At 38.9% G+C, this 24,957-nt stretch overlaps 1 protein-coding gene and 1 long non-coding RNA gene across 2 annotated transcripts in view; both read right to left on the minus strand.

Annotated features, from left to right (window-relative positions):
* Window positions 1-7,983: 7,983 nt before the first annotated feature.
* LOC136874997 (mitochondrial intermembrane space import and assembly protein 40-B) lies at window positions 7,984-10,696 on the minus strand. Its single transcript, XM_067148714.2, has one exon. It carries the CDS (start codon window positions 10,556-10,558, stop codon window positions 10,139-10,141), a length of 420 nt encoding a protein of 139 aa, XP_067004815.1. The 5' UTR covers window positions 10,559-10,696; the 3' UTR covers window positions 7,984-10,138.
* Window positions 10,697-10,779: 83 nt separating this feature from the next.
* LOC136874998 (uncharacterized) overlaps window positions 10,780-24,957 on the minus strand; it is a 31,267-nt gene continuing 17,089 nt past the window's right edge. The window contains exons 2-3 of the long non-coding RNA XR_010860335.1: window positions 15,931-16,018; window positions 10,780-10,829 (exon numbers count right to left, since the gene is read on the minus strand). This is a non-coding gene — a long non-coding RNA (uncharacterized lncRNA). The remainder of the gene's footprint in view (window positions 10,830-15,930; window positions 16,019-24,957) is intronic.

A 24,957-nucleotide genomic window follows, 5' to 3' on the forward strand; every position in this document is an offset into this window, starting at 1 on the left:
TAAGAGAACGTTATTTCACGCAATAACTGCCAATGATATAGGCTACTATCAAATTCTGTTTACCCAATTTTTATTGGCTCGGCGTTGATATGGATTTAGCAACAAAAATGCAAATTCATAAACATACCTGTTAGCATGGCCGATAAAGTAAATACGTATAAGACATCAATGATCGAACATTTAGTATTTATTGAGAGGACCACTAACATGAATATTTGAGAATTCAATTTTAGGACTTCCTCTAAACTACCATTTCACTCAGCATGAATAAAATTATTTATGGTCTAGATTGAAGTGACGTATTCCCCGACTTTACATACCGATTTTGATTAAATTCTCTCCAGCCGTTTTCTCATGATGCACATACGTCGTACATTAGGGTGTCCCTTATTTTTCAAAGTTTTAATTTTGCAATGCATAGGTTATTGTTTTATTCATTTGGGCCTAAAACACCCGAAAACATTTTTTTCCCCTCATTTGGAATAGTGCAACCCGTGCCGACTCGCGCGCAAACATGTTCCTACAAGTTGCGCCACAAGAGTGGCGCGCTCTCATTGTTATTGTCACTTAGTTTTTGCTTATCGGGTAGCTATCATGGATTGTTTTATATTTTGATATTGAAGATGTCAGTGGAACTAAGAAGCAATAAAAAAAGCATTTTCTTGGTTGGTGAAGTAAATAACCAAATAACAGACGCAAAATTACCATCTAATCGTCAAGTTCTCGCAGTTCTATTTTTCAACATACGTGAGGTTAAGTTGACTGTTAGTGAGAGCGCAAATCTTGTCATTTGGGAGTGCAATATATTCTGGGAATAGGCTAGAATACCTACCAGAGCTGTGCCTAATTATGTTAAGAAGTTAGTGGATCTTTATCAGGTCTGGCGAGAACTGCAAAAAAATAGCAAGATGATTCAGGATTTACATAGGCGCCGCGAAGAGAACTTTCAACTTGAATTAGATAATTTATTCGATATCGCACATGCCGATGCTCTTGAAAGAATAAAAATCGAAGAAGGTATATTTTTGCAAAAGCAAAGAGAGCGGGGGTGCCCAGCGGGTGTTGACAAAAAGTTGGCTGATATTGAAGAAAGGGCCAGGCTGAGAAAACTCGCAGAAGATAAAAAGAGACTAAAGCAAATGCCTTCCGTGAGCTCATTGGAATCTGCAACTTTACAGACTTTTGATACACATGAAGACGTAGAAGAACAATCCACAAGCGCTGAAGAAAGCCTGGAAGAATCTCTGCCATCCACACCTCAATCTGTAAGTTCTTTAGCTACGTCGACAAGAAGAGGAAGAAAAGATTTTATTACATCTAAATTAGTTGCAACTTTAGACAGATGTCAACTAAGCATCAGAGACTCTGTTTATATAATTCAGTCTGTAGTAGAAGCACTTGGTCTTATTTCTGACAATTACCCGATCAACAAATCTTCTATTCAACGCATTTGAACACAAATGAGAAAAGATAGAGCGAGATCTATTCAATCCTATTTTCAGAATAACGTGCCCGAAGTAGTTACTGTTCATTGGGATGGAAAATTGTTACTTGCTCTGGACGTAAGAAGTTCTAAAGAAGAACGCCTACCAATTATTTCATATGACGAGGAAGAAAAACTTCTTGCTGTGCCGAAGTTAGATAACTCTTCCGGCAAAGAGCAAGTGAAAGCAGTGTCAAATGCGCTTCATGACTGGAACCTGGATGATAAGGTACAAATAATGTGCTGTGATACAACAGCATCTAATACAGGACGCTTGAACGGAGCTTGTGTGATTTTAGAGCAAAAACTAGAAAGAGAGTTGTTATTCTCTCCTTGCCGCCATCATATTTATAAACTGGTGCTCAAAAGTGTGTTTGAATCTAAGATCCAACAAATCACTAGCAGTCCTGATATTCCGCTGTTCAAAAAGTTTAGAGACAATTCGAAGAATATTAATCCCAGTGCCATCGAACCGTGCACTGATTTTTGATTTTGTCCAACAACATCTCTGTGAGGCAAATATTATTGAATTGGTGACGTTTTCTAACAATGAGCTGGCAAAATCGACTGTATGAGATGATTATCGCGAGCTCATTGAGCTCGCTATTGTTTTTCTGGGTGGAGACATTAAAAATAGAATAAAAATCAGACCTTCTGGTACAATACATCAAGCACGATGGATGGCAAGAGCTATTTACTCCTTAAAATGTGTTTACTGAAGTCCCAGTTTAAAACGAGCGCTAAGGACAAACAAGCTTTACAAGATGTTTGTTTATTCGTTGTGGCAGTTTATGTGGATATAGTTTGGCGATAAAAGCACCGAATCAAGATTTTTTTTTTAACCTTAAAAGATTACGAGAAAGTTGGTAAATAGATTTCCAATGTGGCTTTAAACAAGTTCAGTCAACACTTGTGGTACCGTACTTGTCAGAGGAAATAGCCATCCTTTCAATTTTTTCATAATGAAGCTGATGAGCAGACTAAAGGAAACATTGTAGGAAACTTACAAAAAGAAAGCTTTGGTAATTCCGGAAAGAGATATGTTTCATCGAAAGAAGAGATATCTGGCTCTCTATATGGTAAGTAGTAGACTAGTAGTGTTTAATTTGGTATTTAATTTAGAACATTTGTTTTAGGCACTACAAGTATTTATCTTATTTCAGGAAAATCTTTGAGTGATTTTGTTTCTGTCAAGAGTAAAGATTGACAGTAAACTTGACAGTGGTTTCCTTCAAGAAATTGTATCTTCATGGAAAGACAACGTGGCGTTTGTGGAAGCTAAAAAGAAGGTTTCTACCTTAAAAGCAGTTAATGACACAGCTGAAAGAGCTCTTAAACTAATGACAGACTTTCATGGTTTGATTACCACAGATGAAGAACAGAAGCAGTTCTTATTAAATTGTGTGCAAGAACATAGAAAAATTTAACCAGATTGTAAAAAAGAGACTTTGAAGAGGAAATATCCAAATGAATTACTATAAAAATTGTATCTTTTTTGTTACTTACAAGAAGAGCATTATATAAATTTATGTTTTCAAATATATTTCCCTAAAATAATTGTTTTGTGTGATCACCTACAACTACATTTAAGAGACCCTTTAAGCAGCTATTTTCTAAAACTTTTAGGCCCCGTCGGCATGGGTTAAAATTAATGTAGGAAGTTGAAATTCTATACTTGGGTAACTAATAGACTAATAAACACAATAACGGGGTACCGGTATGCATTTGAAGAAATGAAGAAAAATGTTTTTGCCCTTTTAAGGGACACCCTATCGTACATACATACAGAAATTACGGAAAATTAAGAAGTGCAATTCCTTGTTACTATTGACATGACCGATACAGAAATACCATTCTTTTAAAATTCTCAGCAATGTACAGACAAAGCTCTTATTTTATATAAGGTACAGGGGGCAAATAAGGCCCACTTACAGATAAGGTGCTGTTTGCTCTTGAAGTAACAGAGATACAAGAATGTGTTTCAAATAAGAAATGTTCTGTGATATATCTTTTCACAAGATATCACAAATAAATCATTGTAAATGAATCCATGGTTCACACATAGCACAATTATGTAATTAATGTAATTGGGCCCTCTTTCCTGCTCTGACATGTAATAAGGCCCGCAGTGGAAGCGTACCTTAACCTCATCTCTATGGGCAATTATGAGGTCAAATCGGAAGAGTTTTGCTAGGGGCTTTACGTCGCACCGACACAGATAGGTCTTATGGCGACGATGGGATAGGAAAGGCCTAGGAGTTGGAAGGAAGCGGCCGTGGCCTTAATTAAGGTACAGCCCCAGCATTTGCCTGGTGTGAAAATGGGAAACCACGGAAAACCATCTTCAGGGCTGGCAATAGTGGGATTCGAACCTACTATCTCCCGGATGCAAGCTCACAGCCGCGCGCTTCTACGCGCACGGCCAACTCGCCCGCTAGTCGGAACAGTAAATGGCACGTTTTGTAGATAAGAAGTTTCAAAAACGTGTTCATTAATTCAATGTTGAAATTTTAAAATTGAAAATATAATATGAAACATTTCACCATGCTAAGTTAGGAGATCTGAATTTACCTCTTTAAAAGTTACAGGAATCATAAATTCCTCTCATCTTACTTCGAAAAACTAAGCTAATGAAAAATGTGCTTTTAAAAACTAATCGTAACCATTAAATATAAAATTCTTGAAATTTAAATCACACAAACATTTTAAAAAAACACTTAATTTTCAAAGTCATTTTTAACTTTTCCATTCACATTTAAAAAACAAATTTACTTTAAGGTGACATTTAATTCTGCATGAAATAAGAGTCTTTGATCTTTTGAAAACGAAGTCTGAAAACACTAACTTATGAGCAGTCAGGACAAAAATATCTTCCTTGTTGTTTACAGGAAGTCCAACACACATTTCACGCACCCAAACTAGGCAAGTTTTGCAAGCTTGCATGTCCACCATGTATTCTTCCTGGCATGCAGTACAAAACCAGCTTATATCTGGGGTTGTTACATCAATAGATGTGGACGTAGATGGTTGATTGACTTCATCTTCCCTTTGATTAATGTCTTCATGAATCTGAGTAGTCCCTCCAAACAGATTTGTAGTTGGCTGTTGTGCTTGGTAGTTAATGGCCTTTATACGAGGAGCTGAAATTGTTTTCTTAATTTTTTTGCAAAGGTGATGGCATCAGTTCTTGGAAAGGGGACTTAATTTTATCTTTCATTTTAGCCCTGTCTCTACTACCAGGAGATAATGCAGCTAACCTCTCGGAGAGTGGTGCGTTGTCTTCCACGTCTTGTTCTTCTTCACGGTGTGTCACAGAACTTGGAGCGAAGGCTTCTTCAGAAATCACGGTGCAATCGAACGGGTAAATGCCCGTTGCTCTAAACCCACTTGATATGTTAGATTCATACATTTACCCCAAACTGGAGTGAAAATTTCGGAAAATGTGTCCTTTGTAAGTTTTCTATCTGGATCCTCAGAATCTTGCTCCCAGAATTGTAAAAGCTGCTGGTCCCAACAGTGCTCGAATGAACGGAATACGGCCTTATTAAGTGGCTGTAGCTCATGCGTAGTGTTGCTCGGCAAACAAAACAGAGTGATTTCACGTTCTTCTGCCTTATCCACAATGAAGATGTAGAGGTGGCACTTAGCTCCATCCATAATGAGTAGAGTTGGGCCCGGAGGTTTGTATTTTGCGAAGTATTCAATCCATTTCACGAAAACTTCTGTCATACTTCCCTTAGGAAGTCCAGCTTTGAATGATTTCCTGTACCTAACCCCTTTAAATAGCACCACTGGAGGAATCACACAGCCTTTGGCACTTGTACATGCAACCACTGTCACATTCTCAGCATGTTCATGAGAAACAATATGAACACGTTTGGCTCCTTTCTTTGGGAGAACATGTTGTTGGTGATGTAAGGTGAGACAAATTCCCTTTTCGTCCATGTTATAAATGTTCTTAGGGCGAGATTTTAAGTCCAGTTTCGAAGGGGTGACATCCAATTTATTGAAGTAATCATTCACAATTGCAGGATTCAGTTTCTGAGCCCTTGCAGGGTTCATAGGCTGGGCTTTTATTTTCGAAAATCGCAGATGCCTTTTCATAAATGCATGAAACCACTCTCTGCCAGCTAACTGTGATACCTTGCTAAAAGGTTGCTTAATATTATGCTTTTCCACAAACTTGTACACACACCTACGCATAATTACTGGGGTCATGGAAAATCCTATTTCTCAAAATTGTATAATCCTTTGCTCTAGATCCTCCTCTTGTTCTTCAGTAAGAATGCTATGTATAGGTACCTAACTTTTATTTGCTGGTCCCAGATTTCAAATGATCCTTAAGAGTTCTCCATGGAATACCGCACTGACTCTCAATATATCTGAGATTTTCCTTTCTTGAACAATCTCAAAGCTTCGTCCATCATACTTTCGTCCCAGTTGGCTCCGAGACCTCTACATTTCTTACCCATGATGTGATTTGATATAATATGTAAAGGAATACAGAATTTCAATTTCTTCCTAACACTGTATGAACATTTCGCTAAAAATCCATCAGTTTTATAACTTATGTAATAACCAAAACAAATGAAACATATTCTAAGCAGAATAGTAACTGCAAAGTGAACGACTCTTATACCTTATTTCTGGTGTATGTAAACAAGAACTAACCTAGCCTAATTGTAAAAGAAGGTATTCTGCGATCTCCACGGCTTTTTTGGGTATAGAATAATTACAAGATGGTAAAAATAAATTTCTGGTTTCATTCATAACGCTAACAAGTTTCTACAAAGATAAATGGTAATAATTTTAAATATAAAACTGAAAGCTTCCAAGAGATCTGCTGCTTGGCTTTTAGCCCACAGATGGAGAGGTCATGTGGTCAACATAACGCTTCCCCTGATTTTTTGAACGATGCTGCTCACAATTGTTCACACGACGCTGGGATAACGCTATTCCAGATCTCCTGACTTTTCTAAATTATGTGCCAACACTGGGAATCGAATCAAGGCTGAGAAGCTAGCATGCTACCCTGAGACCACCGTTGTAGTCTAATACAAAAGTCATGTGTAAGAACATGTTTTCGACTTCAAATTCTGATCAATACCAATGTGTACACTGGTTAAAAAATTTAAAATTGTTTGCTTATTTAAAATAATTTTAGTATATTTAGTATATTTTTGAAACTTTACGACCTAAGATAACATTGGGTTATGATATTTTTGTAATAAGTTGAAACTCTTTCATAGCAGCTGCAGGAAATAAGGCCCACATTTTGCAAAGCGTGGGCCTTCGATAGCATCATCTTGTGTTCTTAACCAAATTTGATAAAATATACACCATTTCATTACTTATTTAATGTACTATTAGATACATTTATTATTTTAATGCTATCCTAGCACTAACATTCCCTTCTTTTACTTCCCTTTCCACCGAAAAGTTATTAAAATGAGATCAACTCACCTTATCGCGTCTTGACTGGACTAGCAACCAAATACTGAGGAGGGCTGAGTTCTCACTTTCTCCAACAGGTAGCAGGCATAGATAGTAAGCAGATGTGTAGGTTCACTACCGACTAAAGAAGTGGCAAATACGAAAATCAAACAGTGGCCCTTATTACCGCAACCTACCTTATATAGAATTCAATAAGCTGCTCCACATTGAAAGTGGTATAATAGCATAATCATGTTTTCAAAGTCAAACTTTAGAACCTTGTTAGAATTTTATTTCTTAAAACCACATTTTTATACGAAGATTAACTTGAAATGTTCATCTATGCTATTCAATAGAGATATCAACAGTAAACAATGGTTGCACAATTTGTCCAGACTTTATAAAAAAATTCCCTTTCCTGAAGAATTTACTAAAGATGATTTACAAGGTTTTAGATGTTAATCAGATGACACGTGCCCACACAGTGGATGGGTACCTGCAACATGACAACATGCGTCTTGAGTGGTCAGCTCGCTCTCTGGACTAAAACCCAATTGAACATGCCTGCGGCGCTCTAGGCCGAAGGATTGTAGACCTAACACCACCACCATGGCACATTCTTGACCTCCAAAGGGCACTTATTCAGCAACAGAATGAGTTACTGTAAGCCATGCTGGACGGCCTGATCCACAGAATAGGGAGCTTCCAGTATTGCCAGTCGAGGTCAAAACAATCCGTACTGACATTGTGTATGCCACCGGCAGAGGGACACCAAACAGGCTCAGTGCCACCCACTGTCCATGTCTGGCTTTCCTTTATACCTTGTATCAATATCACTGTGTCAGGAGTAACATTGTTGCCCGGGCACATTTTAAAGCACATATTACTGCCATGCCCCATATTTTTCTGCAGATCACAAAGATCTCTTAACTTATGGACATGTATGTACTTTATACATATTGAGTGTTTCAAAAGAAACTATATTTAGTCAAAGAACTGATATCAAATAGAAGGATATGGTACATTCTGAAATACAGGAATAAAATGGTAACAATGAAACAAAAAAATTACATCTGTTTAGCAGTAATCTATTTAACACAAAATTCTTCAAAAATTGTTCTCTGCAGAGACCATACACTGAAAACTGTCAAACAAGATAGACGTAACAACAGAAGACGAGAAGAATAGATGGAAATCAGTCACAAATGGGATCAAGGAATGAATATGAAACAATTTTACAGGAAAAGGGAAAAATTTGCATGGAATTTGAGTTTTGGTCACTGAACAATGCATCTGTATAGAATCCTACTTTCCATCTAATCTTCCATCTGATACAGCAAGTGAAATAGTTTTATTTAAGGTACATGAAATTATCAGATATGCATGAAACATACACCACTGAAATATGTACTACTTAATTTGCTTGTGGTACCTATCCCGAAATATCTTCAATCCAACCAGCAAACAGAATGCTAATCAACAATTTACAGCCAACAGCCAAGATCAACAATAATGTTCATCATTACCCTTCATTTTAACATAGTTCATAAGGCCCTAAAAACTGTATACTGGATACAATATTGCAATGAAAAGAAATGTTCAAGAAGTATGAATGATATTCTACAGAACGAGGCACAAACATTGTTTACCAAACACTGGGGGGAAAAATGTCCTGAAATAATTTTTGTATCATTACTTCAATATTTCTACATAATGGGATCTGACAATTTGCAATAAAAAGGAAAACAATCTAAATGTTCACTATATCAGTTCTCTTTTTACATTTACAAAGAAAAGTATTCAAAAAAAGGGTCATCTTAGCAGGAAAGATATCACAACACTATTATAAAAAGTGTCGTGCAAACTCCAAATGATTATGATCACTTGCTATATTTGCCAAACGAAAATGCAAATTGTTGACATCCTGTTCCTAAACCTTCCATCTAAATTACTTATACAAGTCGTCTTTATCACATCATCTTAATCATGAATTGCTCCCTTTAAAAATCATTCTCAGATAGACAGCTGGCCTCTTATAGTATACATGCATTTAAACAAGAATACTCTGTTCTATCTTCTACATCCTGTCATCACAACCAACTTCTACCACATATTGTTGAGATTTCTACTCTATTTTATCAGACACACAATTAAGTACAATTATTTATAGAACCTTCCCAATAGAGGAATGAAATATAAAAAGGATGTACTGCTGTGTGACTGAAAAATTGGACTTGTCACACTTGACACACTTAATTACACCAGGATACAATAATAAAAGCAACTCAATGACCATCAATAACGGGAAGTATCAATTTTTATACATGTACTTTAAGTTACTCGGTTCAACTGATGCTTTGGTAACTGTGATAGAATAAAGAAAAGAAATGTAGGATGGTTATCAAGTTCATCTTATGGAATTGGGACATTATATAGTAAACAGCCCCATGAACTAAATACTTATAATGATTGATATTGTGTGGCTGATGAGTCTTACATGTGAATTCAAACTGAACAAAGTATTACTGGTGAAAACAGCATTGATTAAAAGTGCTCATGAGGAGTGGAGTGACCACTTGCTGAACAGAACTGTCTCGTCAATGGCTCCTAAACGTAGTTCAACTAGGCAGCCAATTGCCAGCCAATCCCTTAACATAGAATAATTGACTCCACCCTTCAACTTTGGCCCAATCAAAGCAGTTCTCATCCACTATCGTCATGTTATTGTGCATTTTAGAAGTTCATGAATTTATTACAGGTAAATCATTGTGACATCGTCTTGGTAACCTAATGATACATTACACAGTTACTCAACTGTTTACTTGATTTTTGATCTGTCTTCGAATTACAAAATGAGAAGAATTGATGAATCTGAGAAATGACCCAATTTGTTGCTAGGCTCTGTACTTGTATCAAAGATAATGGTAGGGATTTACTATTAGAACAACTTCATTAATATATGTAAGCTATGGTTGCATAAGAAGGAACACAATGCCAAGAGTAATTCCTCACTCTTGACTACAGGCTACAAAGAAAGTTCTGAAATTACTCTATCAAGTCTGAACAGCTTATAATTCTCAGAGAAATGAAGAGCCATTAAGGATCTTTATCTGAGAAGCTGAATAAGGCTAAATCACACTTGCTGACGCTATGCAAGAATACGTTGGGAAAAGCGACACCCATCTTGCAGTACTACAACTGTATTCCCTTATAAATTAGATGCTAAGATTCTTTAGCTTCTGTTGACTGCTTAATGTCAGGATGTTTCTCTTCTTCAGCATTTCCTATATTTTGTAGTGGATCCATGACTGACTCATCTTTATCTTCTGAATCTAGTTTATTGTACAACGTGGGATACTTAGCCATACAACTCTGCATGGCACTGAACTGCTCATAGCAATCACTACCTTTTGGTTCTGCTGTACTATAATGAAAACACGAAAACGCTTCTCTAAACTCTACACCGCAGGGTCCAGTAGCCATGCCACCTAAACATGGACAGCTCCAATTAATTGTGCCATCTGAAAGGATCAATCCTGGTTGTGGATCTGGCTCAGGTAAAGTTACTGTACTCGGGATCTGGTGGTCTTCTTTAGTTGCAAAAATAATCTTGTCTTTACCTATCTGACGACAATAAGACATGATGAAGTCTATGGTAAAGGATACAAGGAATGTTGAGTTCAAATCAGACACTACTATTCGAAGTGTGGTCGTAAGTCCGGCTATTTCCAAGAAGAGAGAGAAGACTAGATGAAACTTTATGAATTCGGAAAACACACAGAGATGATTTATATTTCCCACTCAAGGTCAGAGAACTTCTCAATTTTACGTAAGAGTAAGCTGGGCAACGAAGAATTGCACGTCGAGAAGATTCATCATATTTCAATACATCAATTGCTGTACTTGCTCCAACCTGAAATAAAGGAGTAATTTACTTATTACATATATTCCCAAGTACTCTACACACTTAAATTAGTACAACAGAATTCACTACACACTCTCAAACAGTTGATTTAAAAAATAAACTACAAACATATTTCAAACTACAATGTTAGGGAAAACCTTCCAGTAACATTAAATATCAGCACCACTGGTTAAATATCATTGTGTTTGCTATTCATCTCTTCCAGAGGCACCAACTTGGAAGCCATTGATTGGCAATCAAGGGCTTCTAACAGAATTTAGCATTGCTTCCACTTGAGCCGGACTTCTTGATTTAATCCTTTCAATCAATCACCAATGATCTGCATTTAGGGCAGTCACCCAGGTGGCAGATTCGCTATCTGTTGTTTTCTCTCGTACTCCTCCAACACAATGGTATTTATTTGCATTGTCTATAATGTATCTCATTTTTATGTCTTTCATAAACCTTCCCTTTCTTTAACAAACACCTTCCTTCTTTTAAGGGCTAGTTCTCTTTCTTTCCCTATTCTGATATTATACTTCAGAAGAGATGGGCATCTAGTAGTAGCACCATACTTCCCCTTATAACAACCACCTGCCCATCAGTTCTAATAATAATGTTATTGGCTTTATGTCCCACCAACTACTTTTATGGTTTTCGGAGACGCCGAGGTGCCGGAGGAGTTCTTTTATGTGTCAGTAAACTTTTTTTTTTACAATTTGCTTTACGTCGCACCGACACGTAGGTTTTATGGTGACGATGGAACAGAAAGGCGCTAGGAGTGGGAAGGAAGCGGCCGAGGCCTTAATTAAGGTACAGCCCCAGCATTTGCCTACTGTGAAAATGGGAAACCACAGAAAGCCATCTTTGGGGCTGTCGATAGTGGGGTTCGAACCCACTTTCTCCCGAATACTGGCCGCACTTAAACGACTGCAGCTATCGAGCTCGGTGTCAGTAAATCTTAACAGCCCAAGGCTGACATATACAAGCACCTTCAAATACTACCAGACTGGACCAGGATCAAGCCTGCCAAGTTGGGGTCAGAAGGCCAGCGCCTCAACCGTCTGAACCACTCAGCCCGGCATCCATCCTTGAAAGTAACTATGGAGGCTGATGACCTTAGGTGTTAGGCCCCTTTAAACAACAAGCATCATCTAAAAATAATTATGAGGAAAGCTCCAAAATACATATCCAAGGAATGACATTTATCATGGAAATGTCAAGGAAGAAACCTAGAACAGAGAAAGGATGAAGATTTTCCACATGTTAATGTCAGTTTGAGATGATGATAATAATAATAATCATCATATGGCCTCAGCTGCCGCGTGCAGACATTTTGATTTGATGCCACCTGGCTGTCCGCTTGGCAAATGACATTTCATTTTACTCTAGGCCTACTGGATGGCAGACAGAGTAAATCAAATCTCTCTTGGGCGTCTGTGGCTGAGATTTAATGAAGTTTGTAGGGTAAACACCAAATGTGTCACCAGAGATCGTTTACATGCCAACATCGAACGACATGGAGTGTCGAATGGACTTTTTACTGCACTTCAAAAATCCGACTACCTCCGCCGGGTTTGAACCCACTATCTTGAGGTCCGGATAGGGTTGCCATAAGGTTCAGTATGAAATTCAGGACACCAGCATCGACAAGTTCCAACCATAGGGACCGACTCCACGAGAGCACTTGCCCCCATACATACGGGGACGCAATCGTGCTTTTGCTCCCATAAGAATATTTGATATTTTTATCCTTGCCCCCGTGCTCAAAACCAAAAGTCGGTGCCTGTGGTTCCAAGAGTGTATTTGGGTAATTCCATATGAACTGTCCCGTCCGTTACCAAAATACACACTTGTTATATGATGTTAATGTTAAAAATCAAATAGATAAATAATAAGAAATCATACTTAATGTAAAACACACCTACTTTACAGACCACTCCAAAATTATCTAATATTCAATGTTATTTGCATAGATTTTTAAGTAACATTCACGTGGAATTACTCATTTCTCAATAACACAGATAAGTGAAAACTAAAAACAGCATTTATTTACCTTTGCTTAAAGGTATTTATAACACAGAAGTGCCCTGATGCTGATACCAATCATACTTTTCTGAACATGACTCACTTTTTAGCAACTCATCATTCTTTCAAATGTAATCATGAAATTCCTGCCAAAATATTTCTTTAAAATTGTATTGCAGCAATAACATTGATTTAACAGATTCTACTTTCAGTCTATTTCCATTGTGAATTCATTAAAGAAAAACTTCTTAACCTGCATTATGGCCACGTAAACAGAAATAGAAATGAGCCAGTTTAAGCAATTCAGAATATTGCTCACTTGATTTACATTGCTTTAAAAATTGAACCCATTTATTACTAGCTAACATGGTACAAAACAATTTTCATCATTATTCAACACACTTCTCCCTTTCGAAGTAGATAGCATTAGTGTAGGTCAAGTCTGTTACCATGACATCAGATAATAACACCAGACTCTGCTACAGTATGACCAACAAAAAATTCCATTCCCTTTCAAAAACATTTGAGCAAAATTTTAAATAATTAGCTCTGATTTTTAAAATTCACGACATTTAGGGATTTTTAAAAATTCAGTCAGGACATCGGTACACATGCTCAAATTCAGGACAATCCCGCTTTTTCAGGACGTATGGCAACCCTAGGTCTGGAGGCTGACACACTACCTTGATACGCAATGTCCTTTAAGAGCTAAACGCACCAGATTCAAAGCATACTTCCTACTTATACAGATATGACATTTGGAGAGATGTGTACGAGGGTAATCCCCAAAATAATGTTTCCTATTTTTTTATAAGTACAGAACTCTACTTGTGTGGCTGTTGGTCACAATATTGTGAAGAGTGTTTCCTGCGCTCGCATATAAACATGCGCACGCTGCACTGAGGCATCCAGTCTTGGCTTGGCAGCCGTCGAGAATGGAGCTCCCGTTGGTTGTTACCGCCAAGTGCGAAGTGCGTGCAGCTATTCGGTTTTTGAACGCAAAAGGTACTGAACTGAATGAAATCCATCGCCACGTGACAGAAGTGTATGGTGAGTCGGGAATGGATGTCAAAAATGTTCATAAGTAGTGTAGAGAGTTTGCAGCCGGTCGGACTGAAATTCACGACGAATAAAGGAGCGGAAGACAATCAATTTCTGTCGAGACAATCATGAGGGTTGAGCAAATCATGCGCAAAGATCGGCAGATCACCCTGGATGATTTCTGCACTTTGGTTCCTGAGATTTCCCAAAGTGCCGCTCACAGATTTGCAGCCAAACAGGACAACTTTTTGTACTCGATTGTCACGGGTGACAAAACCTGGGCGTTCCACTTTACACCTAAGATCAATCACGCCAGTGGCAGCATCCCTCTTCACCAAAGCCACGGAAATTCAAGCAAAAACAGTCTGCCAGTAAAGTCATGACAACTGTGTTTTGGGATTGAAAAGGGGTATTGTTGGTCGACTTTATGCCCGCTGGGACCACAATTAACGCTGACAGGTACTGTAAGACCCTGAAAAAACTCAGACGGGCAATTCAGAACCGGAGAAGAGGAATGTTGAGAAAGGGCGTAAACATTCTCCATGACAATACTTGCCTGCATGTCACCCGGCAAACCGTTGCTGTCCTGCAACAGTTTCCGTGGAACATCATCACCCACCGACCCTTTAGTCCCAACTTGGCGCTCAGTGATTATCACTTGTTCCCTAAGTCGAAAGAACATTTGGCTGGAAATAGATTCAGTACCAACGACGAGGTGAAAGATGAGGTTCACAACTTCCTGAACAGCATGGTGGCGAGCTGGTATGACATGGGCATAAAAAAACTATCACAGCGTCTACAAAAATGCATCGACCGAAATGATGATTATGTAAAAAAAAAATAGCTAAATGTTCAAGCTGTAAAATGATGTAAACCATTGTAGAAATAAACAGGTCTACGTATTTATAAAAAAATTGGAGACCTTATTTTTTGGATTACCTTCGTAGTACATGAGAAACATCCTTAGGAAAGATAAATCTTAACAAGAGATTCATGTTTTATGACCTTCATATCCATATTTCTGAACATCTTCACCTCTAGCAAATACCTACTTTATTAATTGTTTTTGCAAAGCTTCTGCATGTAAATAACTTTGCCAACAACAATACTAATCAGGACTATGTGTTTTCTAATGTCCAGGTACCTGGATACGGAGTCCATTGGAATCTTCATATATATTCGTGCATAACATTTTTAGTAAAAAATTAGGTACTCTTCGTCAATCATTATGCAAGTGTGTGTATTTCTGCGTCCACTGTAATGACTGCATGTTTTGTGTAGTGTATGGTGATGATGCTGATGCTAATAAGCATGAAAGAGATCAACTATTATTTCAAGGATTATATTCACAGCTGGCTAACAAGCCTAATTTATATGCTGGAAAGTTGACAGATATGAGGCCAGCATATTTGAGAACCTCAAATAGGACTGGACTGAGCCACCTATTTATCTTATTCAATCTGCTCTTTTACAGTAAAAGCAACTTTTTTTCAAAATTCATTCCATTAATTATAAATAATAATAATTCGTCTATTCTTTTCACTGACACAGTATTTTTATATCTGCCTCTTGGCACAGGCTAGAGCAAAATTTAGCTTCTGCCAAAGACTCAGTCTTGTGAATAACTGCGACTAATGATATTCGGACCATGAATAGTAATGGTAAACTACCTCATTCTCCATCCTGCCTTGTACATCATTATAGCATCACCATTGGTTTTTACAGTTTCCTTATAACTGCATAACCTTTGGTACTGCTGTTTGAAGATCCAGCCATCCTCAGGGCTGAAGACTTAACAGATAAAAATAATGTTTTACATCCCACAACTGCATTTATGGCTTTCTGAGATACTGAGGTGCCGGAATGTTGAATTTTGTACTGAAGGAGTTCTTGTCCAGGCTGGTAAATCTGACACTACGCTCATGTATTTAAGCACCTTCAAGTAATATGTTCATGCATGTTTTCTGTCCATGCTAATTCATGATTGCAGCACATTTCCTTTATGACAGAAAACTTTTTTTAAATCTCCGAAGATACCAACCTGTCCAAAAATTTCATTCATACGCTGCATAATATAACTTTTGAAGAATACAGCATTTATCTCCTCTTCTGATCCATCACTGAGAAGCCTAGAAAAAGAAAGGATAGTTTAAAAATATCCACAGAGCCTACAGCTACTACTAGCCAAATATATACATTCAGTCACTGAAAGCCAACTTTTGTTCATAGAGAATCTCACTTAAAAATCACCAGATGGTATCCTATTGCAATGGTGTACAGGTGAGTGGAGAATATGATGAACATATTAGGTTTTAGAAGTGCCAAAATTATGTGAGGATCTTCCCCCTAAATACTTTTAACTTCAGGGTTACTTCCCAGTGACTTACCGTACTGTTTCTTCAATTCTGTTTCTTTACAAGTATCATGTACAGAATCCAATTCATATTTCTATTTTAGTAAACTCCTCATCCGTAAGTTGAAAGGCCAATGCTCCAAAGAACATACTGTCTTTACATTCTAAAGGAGCAGAAGGAAACAAAGTACTTATGGTGAAATTCTGGAATACACAACCTGTGACTATAAAGTTCGGTGAATAGTGCTGTACTATCAACACAGATGAACAATGCACGACAGTGACCTTACTGTCCTTCGAAATAGTCCCCTCCCATAACTATGCACTGCTGAGATCGGTGATACATGTCCTGGAAACTTTGCAAGAAGGCTTCCTTTGGGATGGTGTTCAAAAGCCTCATCACATTTTGTTGAATGTCAGGAATATCATCAAATCTCTTTCCTTTCAAAGCGAGTTTGAGTCATGGGAATAGGAAGAAGTCTGGAGGATTGAGATCTGGCGAGTATGGGGGATGTTAAAGTTGCACCACCCCCTCTTTTGCCAGGAATGACGATATTAGCCGTGTGTGGGCAAGCATTGTCATGGACAAAAAAACCATGAACCCTGTGCATACTGGGGTCTATCCTGCGTAGACGTTTCATGAAATGGGTCAAAATTTCAATGTACCATGCAGCATTCAACGTAGTCCCCTCAGGTAGAAATTCCTTGTGGATAATGCCTCGACTATCGAAAAAGGTGATGAGCATCGTTTTGATGCGTGCTTTTTCGGCTCTGACCTTTTTCCGACAGGGGATCCCAGAGAACGCCATTCCATGCTTTGCCGTTTTGTTTCAGGGTCGTACCTGAGACACCAGGTTTCATCCTCAGTGACAATACATTTCAAGAAATTTGGTGTCGCATTGGCCGTTTCGACAAAATCCTGCGAAGCCTCTAAACGTGCCTGCTTCTGATCGTCAGTCAAGTGATGTGGCACAAGACAAAAACACGTTTTCCTCTTCCCTAACTTCTGGGTAACGTTATTCATGTTCCTGTTTGCAGTTCAGAACCAACGCACTGAACACATACTGTGTCAGACAGATCTTACACGGCACACACTCGATGCTCAACTGAACAACGTTGGGAGCAGGTGGTCAAAACCTGCTGCTACGCAGGTGCAGCGTTGTGTGTCGCCAGTGTAGCCGGATCGACTGTTCTGACTTCATTCACCAAACTTTATTGTCACAGGATGTATATGGTAGCTTAATTTTTAAGCCATGGATAATTGACTTTTTCATTGTAGAAACTTACTTCACAGGCTAGTCTGTGAACATCTTAAAGCTTACAAACAATTAACTTACATTATGCAAACCAAACATGAATACTGTGACTGATGAATTATGTCAAGAAATTTCTCTCTCCCTCTCTCTTGTGCATACATATTAGCTTTTTGTTCAGCAACAAGGCTAACTGGTATCATATACCAAGTAAACTTATACTAATATTACTACATTACCACTAACGACCGGACACCCCGTGAAAGATAAATAGACTGATACCATACGTCATGCAAATATGTTATAAGCCTAGAGGACCATGAGCACTCAGGAGAAATGTTTATTAGCTACAACGGTCATGGAGGACGTATGATGAGAGTTCAGCAAGGCCGAAAAGGGAATGATTATCAGTGCCCACCGATTCAGTCATTTTATCCGTGAGATTTCCAGCAACTTCCAGATACAATGTTCAAAAGTACATGATGTAGATCTGAAATGGAAATTGCCAGGGAATTACAAAAGCACCACCTCAACCAAGGAAGCCAAACAAATTAACAGACAGGGACCATCAAAGTCTTTGACATGTAGTGAAGTCAAACCGGCAAGCTTTGTTAGAAACTATGGTCACAGGCTTTCAATTGGCAGAAGGAAGTGATGGCAGTATCATTTGTCATGTGTCTGGACTTTGATTCCTTGAGCAAGCCGTGGCTCTTAGATCAAGTATCACTTAACTGAGCTCTAACCAACACTAGACAGTGGTCTGGGAGAAATCACAAACGATTGTCATTCATCAATGGTATTGATACAAGAGTCAGCAGCAAGTTGAGTAAACCCTGCAGCCTCGTGTGTGACCCTTCTCCATCAAGTGAACAGTAATTTTCCAGCAGATAACAGTTACCTGCACAGAGCACAAATTTTCAGGAGTGATTACATCATGTTCCAACAATTCTTAGCCTGATTGGTTACCTGAAGTAATGTTATTGGGTTTACGTCCCATTAACTATTTTTGAAGGTTTTCAGAGAGAATTTTGTTGCGCAGGAGTTCTCTTAGATGCTAGAAAGTAAACCGACATGAGGCTGATGTATTTGAGTACCGTCAAATAGAAGAGGACTGAGCCAGGATTGTACCTTCCAAGCTGGGGGTCAAAAAGTCAGCACTCAACCCTCTGAGCCAACCAGCCCAGTGATCTGTTATTGCCTATTAATAGTTTGCTGGACCGAATGGGATATCAGCTTCATTCACATTAAACCTTTTGTGATTTGGAGTATGATCTGTAACAATGTATGCACACCTGTCACTGGATAGCATAAGGTGTCCATTTGATTCCATGCCACATTGTATGTAAACAGCCATAAGATGATCCAGTGATGCATTAAAAGGAACTTCATTTGGTTTCTCAGGTGGACAGGTATGTTCACTTCTGACGGCAGTACTATCACACTAATAAAATCAACCCATTGCCTTGCAATGACAGAAATTTCTGTCACAGTCCAGACGTTCACATAAATGCAATGACAGAAATTTCTGTCCTCCCTCTTTACTGCTTTGCTGAGGTTTCCATGGATACATATTGACATTTCCTTGTAATCCAAACATGTCTAAGAGATGTTAGTGATCGTATTTCAGCCATCTCTGCCCTTCAGCTTCGTATTTCACCGCCAAAGATGTTACAAATATCAGTCAAAACCCGTTCGAGTCAAATGCCATGTAAAGCACAGGTGAAGGCGAAGAGTTGGCTGAGTTGGATGAAGCTAGAATATTATGTTTTTTGGAGGAAAACAATGTCAGTGACGGTTTTTCTAATTAAATTTTTTTGCTAGTTGTTTTACGTCGCACCGACACAGATAGGTCTTAAGGCGACGATGGGACAGGGAAGGGCTAGGAGTGGGAAGGAAGCGGCCGTGGCCTTAATTAAGGTACAGCCCCAGCATTTGCCTGGTGTGAAAATGGGAAACCACGGAAAACCATTTTCAGGGCTGCCGACAGTGGGGTTCGAACCTACTATCTCCCGAATACTGGACACTGGCCGCACTTAAGTGACTGCAGCTATCGAGCTCGGTTTTCTAATTAAAGTGACAGTGAATTACCTTTGAGTGATGATAGTATTAGTGGTTGTGAAGAATAAGACGACATTATTGTAGAAAATAAAGAAGGGGACATAGGTAGGCGTGTGCATAATAGAGATGGGGAAGCGACTTTCAATACGGCACAATGAATTGTTTCGAAGCAGTATGTCGACACATGGCGCACTTCTATCTCGAACTGCAAGAGAAGCAGAGTTTCTATACACAGTACCTATTTCACGATGGCGTGGTGAAGCAGTGTGATAATCCCAATAATGTTTTTCCCTCTAATTGATACTTTTTATTCTTTGCCTTTGGCAAATCTATAAGAAAATTAACAAATATAATACATGTTTCAACTGCTTAGCAGTCATCATCAGCTCTACAGACAGGAGTTTAGGTGATAATACATTAAAAGTAAGCACATGTGTGTTCTTTAGTCAATCTTAAAAAATATCCCATGGGAAACTAAAACTTATAAACTAACTGAGAGAGGAAGGTAGTGTTGGGGGGTGGGGGTTGTGGGTGGATTATGCGGAGGTGAAGGTGGTCACTATTTTAACTACCAATAAGTATTTTAAATATCTTTGTTAGACGCTAAGTATCACTAAGCAACAAGTAATGAAATCTAAGAAGAGTATGAAATCGGAATTTTACGTACATTAACAAACAACCTAAACTAGTTATGAAAGCATAGTAAGACAGTTAAACTAAACGAACTAATTTGGATTATTATAAAATGAATAATTAAATCTAAGAAGAGACCAAGACTGGTATTATGTGCAGTAACAGACCTAATCCAGTTTAAAAATCTACTGCAAATTACAGTTTAAAAACATAATTTTCGGAACGTTTGCAATTGACAAACTGGAACATATTTGTTATACGAGGCATGTTTATTTAAGTACGGGCTGTTTGAAAATAACTATGCAACGAAAGACTACTTTCCAACACCACATACACTATATACACTACTTTACTCTATTTTTCAACATGGCCACCAAGTTTGTTTAAAAATTTATCATAGCTTACAACTAAGTTTTGAATACCCTCTTCATAGAAACTTGCCACCTGCTCTGATAACCAAGAGTTCACAGCCAAAACACAGACACCATGATCTTGCGCTGGGACAGCCTGTTTGGCCTTCACTTTCATAGGCGAATGTATTTGTCTCCATTCCATGCTCTGTTGCGATATGCGAAACCCATGTTCCGTCTCCCGTTACGATCTGACTCAACATGTCGTCATCTTCTTTGGCATAATGAGTCAAAAACGTCATCGAACACTCAAATCTTTTGTTTTTGTGGTCTTCTGTTAGGAGTTTAGGGACCCAATGCGAGCACAGGTTCCTAAAGTTTAGGTTTTCAGGAACAATTTTGTAAAGCACTGACCTAGACACATCAGGAAAGGCGTTTGAGAGAGCTGTTATTGTGAAGTGTTTGTCCTCATTAATCTTCGTTTCAACGGAAGCCACCAAATAGTCTGTGATCAGTAAGGTTCTGATGTTAAGGAAAAGTCATTATTTCCTGAGCTCATTTTACCTGAAATCTGAAAAATAAGTTTGAATGACGGCCCCCTGACCACGCTTAAAGCAATTTGATATTGCCTATAAATGCATATTTTGGCCATTTTTATTGTTTTGGTAATATTTTGCTCATTTTAGTAATATAAGGCGATATTTGGTTAGAATTTCAGCATTTTTGTTTAAATTGAGGCATCGTTAACAAGGTACGTGTTATCTGCGTCGAGTTTCAAACACAGGATTTCTGAATAATGAAGTAGATATACATTTTTTTCTTTTCCTGGAACAGGCAGGTAGCAGGTTTAGAAGACCTGATTCCAAAAAGGCGCTCCTCTACGGACGTCTTTTAGCACGTCTTTCTGGACAAGTTAGATTGCAACACTGTACACATGAAGTCACGGAACATGACGATAGTGTGTTTCCGCCTTTCAATAGGATGTCACTCCAGTAGATATATTTAGCTCAGAAGCAATTAGCAAACAAGGAAATGCCATGTTATATCTCGCCCAGTTCTTCCTTGCAGGGTCGAGTTAAAGCTCCCTTGCTCTTTCATTACCAACGGATTTCAACAGATTGGTCACACTTGTAGTACTGCAGTGGAGCCCATCATGCCGAAAGTGAAGTGTAGTGAAGCTGTAAAGTTAAGAAAGTATGTGGAAGAGTTTGGTGCAGAGACCTTCAGTACTGACGGAAAGAAGAGAAAAGCGTGTGAAGTTAAGGTAGCGGTGATAAAGTGATTTAATGTGCAACAGCACTGCTCTACAGCTAAGCATAAAAGCTGCGCGAATCGAAAGTATTCTGAACAGAACAGGCAGGCTCTTTTGTTTGATACAGCAAAATCTTCGTCAACCAAACTTTCCGATTTCTCAAAAGACCTGTGCGAAATGTTGGTCTCTACCAATATTCCGCTTCAAAAAGTGAACAACCGAACACTTCTGAAAATTCTTAACAAAATACACAACACAGTTGATCCCGGACGAGGCAACATTGCGAAAAAGTTATTTCCCTCCTGTTATGAAGACGTACTTCGAAAAATTAGAATTAGTGAAGGCAACAATAGTGCCTGGGTCTCCGTTGATGAAACTACGGATGTTTGTGGCAGGTATGTTGCGAATGTTATAATTGGCACGCTTCTCGAGGATCGTCCGTGTGATGTATATTTACTTCATTCGGAGGTTCTAGATGCTGCTAACAATTCCACAATTGCAATACTTTTTGACAATGCCATGAAGCTTTTGTGGGATGGTGAAGTTAAGCGAGAACAAATCTTGCTGTTACTAACCGATGCTGCACCATACATGGTGAAAGCAGCAAAGGGACTTGAAGGTACTTTACCCAAAAATGGTCCATTTAACATGTGTTGTTTGCACAGAGTTGTTGAAGAAATACGGCAGAATTTTCCTGATGTTGACCGGATAATATCAACCGTCAAGAAAATATTTGTGAAGGCTCCACTGAGGGTGGCAAAATTCAAAGATCACGCGCCTTCGCTTCCTCTTCAGCCAGTGCTCACCCGATGGTGAACGTGCCTTAACGCAGTAGAGTACTACTGTGAACACTACGAAACTGTGCAAGAAATTGTTTCTACTTTTGACAGTAGTGAGGCATTGTCAATAAAAACTGCACAGGAACTGTTTTCCAATGATTTGTCGGGACAATTAGTATATATTTCTTCAAATTATAGAGATCTATCAAAAACTCTCTCTCACCTAGAAACTGCTGGTTTAGAATTATGTGAGAGTTTGGGAATAGTAAAGGACATGGTATCCAAAGTAGAACAAGCAAGAGATACAGTGTCAGTTGTGGTGAAGAACAAAGTAAGGTGCTGAGTGCAAATGAAGGATACACAACAATGTGCAGAATTGGTGCCATTTTAGAGGGTAATGGATCTGGTTTAGGCAAAAATGACCCGCAGCTAAGCACCAGTGAACTGACTATGTTAAAATACGCTCCTGTGACATCATGTGACTTACAAAGGAGCTTCTCCCAGTATAAAAAAATCCTGAGCGACCTTCGAAGGAGATTTCTTTTCAACAGCCTGAGAATGCACATGGTCGTGATGTGCAATGCTGGGAAAGAAGCAGATTAAAGAGGGATGTACGATTATGAACTCAATAAACTTCCTGTCAGGCAGTGTCTTCTAACTTACGCTGACAGATATCATAAAGCATGCTAATACTTTAAGTTCTTTTTAGTTTTCTTTTAGGAAAACCGAGCAAGAACTGCATCTCAAGGCTATGATACTGAATGAATGTTGAAAATTTTAATGTACTGTAGCTCTATGTCAGTTTGTATGATTAAATGTGTCTGGTGTATTATCGCTGATCACGTTTTGGCACTTAAGTCGTTTACTGTCATATTTTTTAGTTTTTAGGACATATTTTATAGTTCTTAGGTCATATTCAGCTAGTTTTTAGGGTATATTTGCTTGCATATTTTTTACTTCTGTAGGTCTTAAACTTCCGAACCCTAGTGATCAGAGATGGGCGACCGGAACGGGCCTCATCATGGATGTTGTCATGGCCATCTTTGAAGCCTCGTACGCACTTTGCCTTAACTCATAGCATTAGCACCGTACACATTGCAAATCTGTCGGTGAATGTCTGCAGCACTCAAGTTTCCTTGTCGACAAAACCCGTATCACAGATCGAACCTCGCACGGGGTGAGGAGTCTATAATCCTGAACATTTAAACAAGCAAAGAACATAACTGTACAGATCAGCAACAGAACTGCAACTGAGCACCGCTGTTCTTGAGGCATGGCGGCACACAACGCACGCGCTCGAACTACTAGTGTCTACAACCAAATGGCCCTTACTTAAAGAAGACCTTACATTGCGGAGTACATAGTTCTTTTAGGGTTTGGAATATGAAGCGTCTATTAATAAGTGTCGGCTCATCTTCACGGCAATGTCACGTGGAGTGTTTCTATTGAGGTGAAAGGATAACCACAGTCACTGTTACAGAGCTCTGCTGTTTCGAAGCATCGATATAGCTGACAGACAGAACAAGTGGGGTTTCTGTTCACGCAACATGACGCAATCTCACTGCATCGAAACAGTGAAGCATTGTTGTGTCGAGGCATCAAGACAGATGATTGCGCCAGCTCAGTGTTTCGAAGCATACACACACTAGTCAACTCTAGCGCATAGCCTTGCTTTTTTTGCTAGTTGCTTTACGTCGCACCGACACAGATAGGTCTTATGGCGACGATGGGACAAGGAAGGGCTAGGAGTGGGAAGGAAGCGGCCGTGGTCTTAATTAAGGTACAGCCCCAGCATTTACCTGGTGTGAAAATGGGAAACCACGGAAAACCATTTTCAGGGCTGCCGATAGTGGGGTTCGAACCTACTACCTCCCGAATACTGGCCGTACTTAAGCGACTGCAGCTATCGAGCTCGGTGCATAACCTTGAAGACTGGAAGTGGACACAAACAATGTACCAAATAATATGCAGTGTAATACAGATGGAGAATGCCGCAGTAGCAAGAAGATTAGGCATGAATCCAGGGAAGGCTGAATTCTGGTAAAAGGAGGCCCAGCTTTTCCAGTTTCAGGACCGATGTTGCAGAGCAAATTTTGAAAGGTGGTGTTCTGCCTGATTACCCAACCAGAGGCCGACCCAGTGCAGGAAGTACACCAATGAGTTTACAAGCCAAGCATTGGAGTCACTTCTCTGTCAAGATAACACCAACAGAAAGCAAGGCATCGCCATCGAGAAGATACAAGGTCTGATACTACTGCCGTGAAAATCCCAAGGGAAAGAACAAGGGTGAATCTCATTATGAACGTAATAAGTGGAAAGTGGCATTGCATGTAGACGAGTGTTTAAGATCTGCCACACTGTGTTGAATAACTGTTAGAATGTGAACTGTG

The sequence above is a fragment of the Anabrus simplex genome, chromosome 5 (assembly GCF_040414725.1).
Source record: "Anabrus simplex isolate iqAnaSimp1 chromosome 5, ASM4041472v1, whole genome shotgun sequence".
Classification (NCBI taxonomy): domain Eukaryota; kingdom Metazoa; phylum Arthropoda; class Insecta; order Orthoptera; family Tettigoniidae; genus Anabrus; species Anabrus simplex.

Coding starts and splice junctions, on each gene's coding strand:
- LOC136874997 (XM_067148714.2), bottom strand. CDS start 10,558: ATGTCTTATTGTCGTCAGATAGGTAAAGACAAGATTATTTTTGCAACT.